Source organism: Plasmodium vivax, mitochondrion, assembly GCF_000002415.2.
Source record: "Plasmodium vivax SaI-1 mitochondrion, complete genome".
Classification (NCBI taxonomy): domain Eukaryota; phylum Apicomplexa; class Aconoidasida; order Haemosporida; family Plasmodiidae; genus Plasmodium; species Plasmodium vivax.
The window spans coordinates 1-5,990 of NC_007243.1; the positions used below are offsets into that span (position 1 = coordinate 1).

General features: G+C 30.5%; 3 protein-coding genes across 3 annotated transcripts; 2 read left to right on the plus strand and 1 right to left on the minus strand. All coding sequences in view use genetic code 4, as the record gives it.

Annotated features, from left to right (window-relative positions):
- Window positions 1-1,997: 1,997 nt before the first annotated feature.
- cox3 (cytochrome oxidase subunit 3) lies at window positions 1,998-2,789 on the minus strand. Its single transcript has one exon. The coding sequence runs from the start codon at window positions 2,787-2,789 to the stop codon at window positions 1,998-2,000; it is 792 nt and encodes a 263-aa protein (YP_272126.1).
- A 538-nt stretch (window positions 2,790-3,327) lies between these two features.
- cox1 (cytochrome oxidase subunit 1) lies at window positions 3,328-4,761 on the plus strand (the record flags this gene model as incomplete). The annotated part of the gene is made up of 1 exon: window positions 3,328-4,761. A coding segment is annotated over one exon (1,434 nt), but the record flags the coding sequence as incomplete, so codon positions are not given.
- A 21-nt stretch (window positions 4,762-4,782) lies between these two features.
- cytb (cytochrome b) lies at window positions 4,783-5,931 on the plus strand. Its single transcript has one exon. It carries the CDS (start codon window positions 4,783-4,785, stop codon window positions 5,929-5,931), a length of 1,149 nt encoding a protein of 382 aa, YP_272128.1.
- Window positions 5,932-5,990: the final 59 nt, after the last annotated feature.

The window sequence follows — 5,990 nt, forward strand, 5'->3', positions numbered from 1 at the left end:
AAGTTAGGATAATGAAATTATAGTTACCATAGCTGTAGATGGATGCTTCGATATATTATATATTTAAGTATTAATCGAGATTACATGCTCAGCCGCCAAAAATATAACGATATTATTACCGTACAAGCCGTTAGCAAGACATGATAGGGAGTTGACAAGTTAAAGAAGTTCTGGTTTATAATAGATACGTTTTTAAAGTTAGGATGTATGGGATAATTGTAGTACACCTTAATTGGTTTAACTTTATTTGGTTTATAGATATTATGTTCGGTATTGCATGCCTGGTGTTTTTAATTAAGACGCTGACTTCCTGGCTAAACTTCCCAATGATATATCTTCCAAATAGATTTCGCAGAAAACCGTCTATATTCATGTTTGATTGACCTTTAACCGCTAATTACGAATCTTCCAAGAATATTTCAAGAGTCCAAGGTTCGGTCTATAATTTTCCTGTTCTGTAATTAGATCACATGTTTTATAGTTCATGGAGATATGACTATACCACTATTCATAGAGACAACTAATGGCATCTCTCTCGATTTCCAGATGTTGAGTTACTAAGAGGATTCTCTCCACACTTCAATTCGTACTTCCACTACCAAAATATAATCTCCTGTTCTAATGTTCTAGGGTTTTTCGCGTTTTTTCAGGAGAAATCCGTATATCGATGTTTTTAAAATCTACGCTATTGGATTCAACGTCCAGGACTTCCTGACGTTTAATAACGATTTCTACTTCCAGCAGCCATTTTGGTTCAGCTACAAGTTCACTGTCAACTACCATGTTACGACTTCGCACCGACTGTTTTCTTTTACCTCACGAGTCGATCAGGAAGGTTTCATCCTTAAATCTCGTAACCATGCCAACACATAAGAACTTTTTAGGGAAGTTAAGGTGCTCAGGGTCTTACCGTCGGGCCGTATGATTCCACATATTCATGGATAATTCTATTTATTAGGAGTCTCACACTAGCGACAATGGGGAAGTCGTTACACCGTTCATGCAGGACGGAGATTACCCGACAAGGAATTTTGCTACCTTAGGACCGTTTACGATACAGCCGCCGTTTATCATTGATGCCGGGCAGATGTCAGTAACTTGAACTATTCATCGGAATTATCAGTGACTTGTGTTGTAACCTTACAGACGCTTCCAGAATATAACTTCTTATAAATGGTAGCGCCGGTTTCCCGGGTATCCAATCCAGTGCTCCATTCAAGGCATAGAGACTCAGCCTGTGTTCAACTTTGTAGGATATATAATATAGCTTTTGGTATCTCGTAATGTAGAACAATAATGGGTTGACCGTCAAATCCTTTTCATTAAAAGAGTGGACTAATGCCCAGCCAACACCATCCAATTTGATTGGGAATAATCTGTGTTACAATACTTTTTGATCCCAGGCTGGTAAAAAATGTAAACTTTTAGCCCAAAAGAATAGAAACAGATGCCAGGCCAAAAACCCAAAAATAGAGCTATGACGCTATCAATTTGACAAGGCAGATAAATTCTTTCATAGAACTTAACGTTTCATCCTCCATACATAAATAAAACGGTAGATAGGGAACAAACTGCCTCAAGACGTTCTTAACCCAGCTCACGCATCGCTTCTAACGGTGAACTCTCATTCCAATGGAACCTTGTTCAAGTTCAAATAGATTGGTAAGGTATAGCGTTTACTATCGAATGAAACAATGTATTCCACCGCTAGTGTTTGCTTCTAACATTCCACTTGCTTATAACTGTATGGACGTAACCTCCAGGCAAAGAAAATGACCGGTCAAAACGGAATCAGTTAACTATGGATAGCTGATACTAACAATTTATCATTACTCAAGTCAGCATAGTCTATATGAAGGTTTCTATGGAAACACACTTCCCTTCTCGCCATTTGATAGCGGTTAACCTTTCTTTTTCCTTACGTACTCTAGCTTTTAACACAATATTATTGTCTATACTAGATACTATAGTTGAAACAGGACATATACATATATTCATTATTCTGAATAGAAAAAGAACTCTATAAATAACCATACAATTTCAACAAAATGCCAGTATAATATTGTAATTTGATCAGTATGAGGTAATACAATATAAGATATACCATATAATGAATATGACCATTCACTATTAGTATCATACATTTCAACTATTCTTATAAAATATATTAATAATAATAATAAACCAACTATAACATGTGAAAAATGTAAACCTGTAACACAATAAAATAATGTACCAGATATAGCATCATTTATACAATATCCTAAATGTAAGTATTCAGTTGTTTGAAGTGATGCAAAACATTCTCCAAGTAAGTATATTATAAATACAATACTAGAAATTTCTAAACTCATTCCTTTTTCTATTAGAAATTGTAAACATGCTGTCATACATGATGCACTTGCTAAAATAAATGTAATAGTTAGAATTAACATTCTTGATGATGTTAAAATAATTCCTTCATTATATAATGGATATGGAGATAAACTAAAATGTAAAATACCCCAAAAATATGTAATAAATAATATTGCTTCAGATATAATTATAGATAACATTCCTGATACTAATGATGAAAATATAGAATAAAAACTTTCTCTAATAGAATATACAAATATTATAAAAATAATAGGATTGAATGTAAATAAGATACCCACAGAAAAATATTTTAAAGATGTTCCATATAATGATGTTAATGAAGGATAAGATACTAAATGTGCTTTAATATTATTATAGTTACTAAATATAAAAAATATATTTATAAGAACGGTGATTTTGTGTGCCGTTAACATATAACGGTAAGAAGGTTCGCCGGGGATAACAGGTTATAGTATATATAGAGCTCAAATCTTTATATACTATTGGCACCTCCATGTCGTCTCATCGCAGCCTTGCAATAAATTAATATTATTTAGCGTGTATTGTTGCCTTGTACACACCGCTCGTCACGCAAATTTATATTACTAAGATAAAGAACTCCAGGCGTTAACCTGTAGAGTTGAGATGGAAACAGCCGGAAAGGAAATATTACGTCCAAATGATAAGAATATATATGAAATATACTAGCATGGGACTAAAAAATGTTATGTTGTTGGTTTAAGCCCTTTTACCATACAAGAGATCGCGTACTTTGGACTGAAAAAAGCTGTGAGGAAACTACATTAAAGGAACTCGACTGGCCTACAATATAAGAACGAACGCTTTTAACGCCTGACATGGATGGATAATACTCGACTTTTCCAAAGTATAACCGCTGTCGCTGGGACTGTATGGATCGAATCTTACTTATTCATATCCAAGCCTCACTTATTGTTAATTATATATTATATTTTTTTTGTTTTCAATAGATATACACTTATTACAAATTGCAATCATAAAACTTTAGGTCTATACTATTTATGGTTTTCATTTTTATTTGGTAGTTATGGTTTTTTATTATCTGTTATTTTACGTACAGAATTATATTCTTCTTCTTTAAGAATAATTGCACAAGAAAATGTTAACTTATATAATATGATATTTACATTACATGGAATTATTATGATATTCTTTAATATAATGCCAGGATTATTTGGAGGATTCGGTAATTACTTCCTACCAATTTTATGTGGTTCTCCAGAACTTGCATATCCAAGAATTAATAGTATATCTTTATTATTACAACCAATAGCTTTTATATTAGTCATTTTATCTACAGCAGCAGAATTTGGAGGAGGTACTGGATGGACTTTATATCCACCATTAAGTACATCACTTATGTCTTTATCTCCTGTTGCAGTAGATGTTATCATTGTTGGTCTTTTAGTATCTGGTATTGCTAGTATTATGTCTTCTTTAAATTTTATTACTACTGTAATGCATCTAAGATCTAAAGGTTTAACACTTGGTATATTAAGTGTATCTACATGGTCATTAATAATTACATCTGTAATGCTATTATTAACATTACCTGTTTTAACAGGTGGTGTTTTAATGTTATTATCAGATTTACATTTTAATACATTATTTTTTGATCCTACATTTGCTGGAGATCCTATTTTATATCAACATCTATTTTGGTTTTTTGGACATCCTGAAGTGTATATTTTAATATTACCAGCATTTGGTGTTATTAGTCATGTAATATCTACAAATTATTGTAGAAGTTTATTTGGTAATCAATCTATGATTTTAGCAATGAGTTGTATTGCTATATTAGGAAGTGTTGTATGGGCTCATCATATGTATACTACAGGTTTAGAAGTAGATACAAGAGCATTTTTTACATCTACAACTATATTAATATCTATACCTACTGGAACAAAAATATTTAATTGGATATGTACATATATGGGTAGTAATTTTGGTATAACTCATAGTTCATCTTTATTATCATTACTATTTATATGTACATTTACTTTTGGTGGTACTACAGGAGTAATATTAGGTAATGCAGCTATTGATATTGCATTACATGATACTTACTATGTAATCGCTCATTTCCATTTTGTATTATCTATAGGTGCAATTATTGGATTGTTTACATTAGTAAGTAGTTTTCAAGAAAACTTTTTTGGTAAACATTTACGTGAAAATTCTATAATAATATTATGGTCAATCTTATTTTTTATTGGAGTTGTATTAACATTCTTACCTATGCATTTTCTTGGATTTAATGTAATGCCTAGACGTATTCCTGATTATCCAGACGCTTTAAATGGATGGAATATGATTTGTTCAATTGGATCAACAATGACTTTATTTGGTTTATTTATTTTTAAATAATATAAAATATTTTTTGTTTATATGAATTATTATTCTATTAATTTAGCAAAAGCACATTTATTAAATTACCCATGCCCATTAAATATTAATTTCTTATGGAATTATGGATTTCTTTTAGGTATTATATTCTTTATACAAATATTAACAGGTGTATTTTTAGCAAGTCGTTATACTCCAGAAATATCTTATGCATATTATAGTATACAACATATTTTAAGAGAATTATGGAGTGGATGGTGTTTTAGATATATGCATGCTACAGGTGCATCTCTTGTATTCTTATTAACTTATTTACACATTTTAAGAGGATTAAATTATTCATATTTATATTTACCATTATCATGGATATCAGGATTAATCATATTTGCATTATTTATAGTTACAGCTTTTATAGGTTACGTTTTACCTTGGGGACAAATGAGTTATTGGGGTGCAACTGTTATAACTAATTTATTATCTTCAATTCCAGTATTAGTAATTTGGTTATGTGGAGGATATACTGTAAGTGATCCTACAATTAAAAGATTTTTTGTATTACATTTTATACTTCCTTTTGTAGCATTATGTATTGTATTTATACATATATTCTTTTTACATTTACATGGTAGCACAAATCCTTTAGGGTATGATACAGCTTTAAAAATACCCTTCTATCCAAATCTATTAAGTCTTGATGTAAAAGGATTTAATAATATATTTATATTATTCTTATTACAAAGTATTTTTGGTATAATTCCATTATCTCATCCAGATAATGCTATATTAGTTAATACATATGTTACACCAATTCAAATTGTTCCTGAATGGTACTTTTTACCATTTTATGCAATGTTAAAAACAATACCTAGTAAAACAGCAGGTTTATTAATTGTTTTAGCATCTTTACAATTATTATTTTTATTAGCTGAACAAAGAAGTTTAACTACTATAATACAATTTAAAATGACATTTGGTGCTAGAGAATATTCAGTACCAATGATATGGTTTATGTGTTCATTCTATGCTTTATTATGGATTGGATGTCAGTTACCACAAGATATTTTTATTTTATATGGTCGTTTATTTATAATATCATTCTTCTCTAGTGGATTATTTGCACTTGTTCATTATAAAAGAACACATTATGATTACAGCTCCCAAGCAAACATTAAAATTACAAGGCTACGATAAGACGATATCTCTGAATATTGAGCAGAACAATACAGACCGTAAGGTTATAATTATGTTAA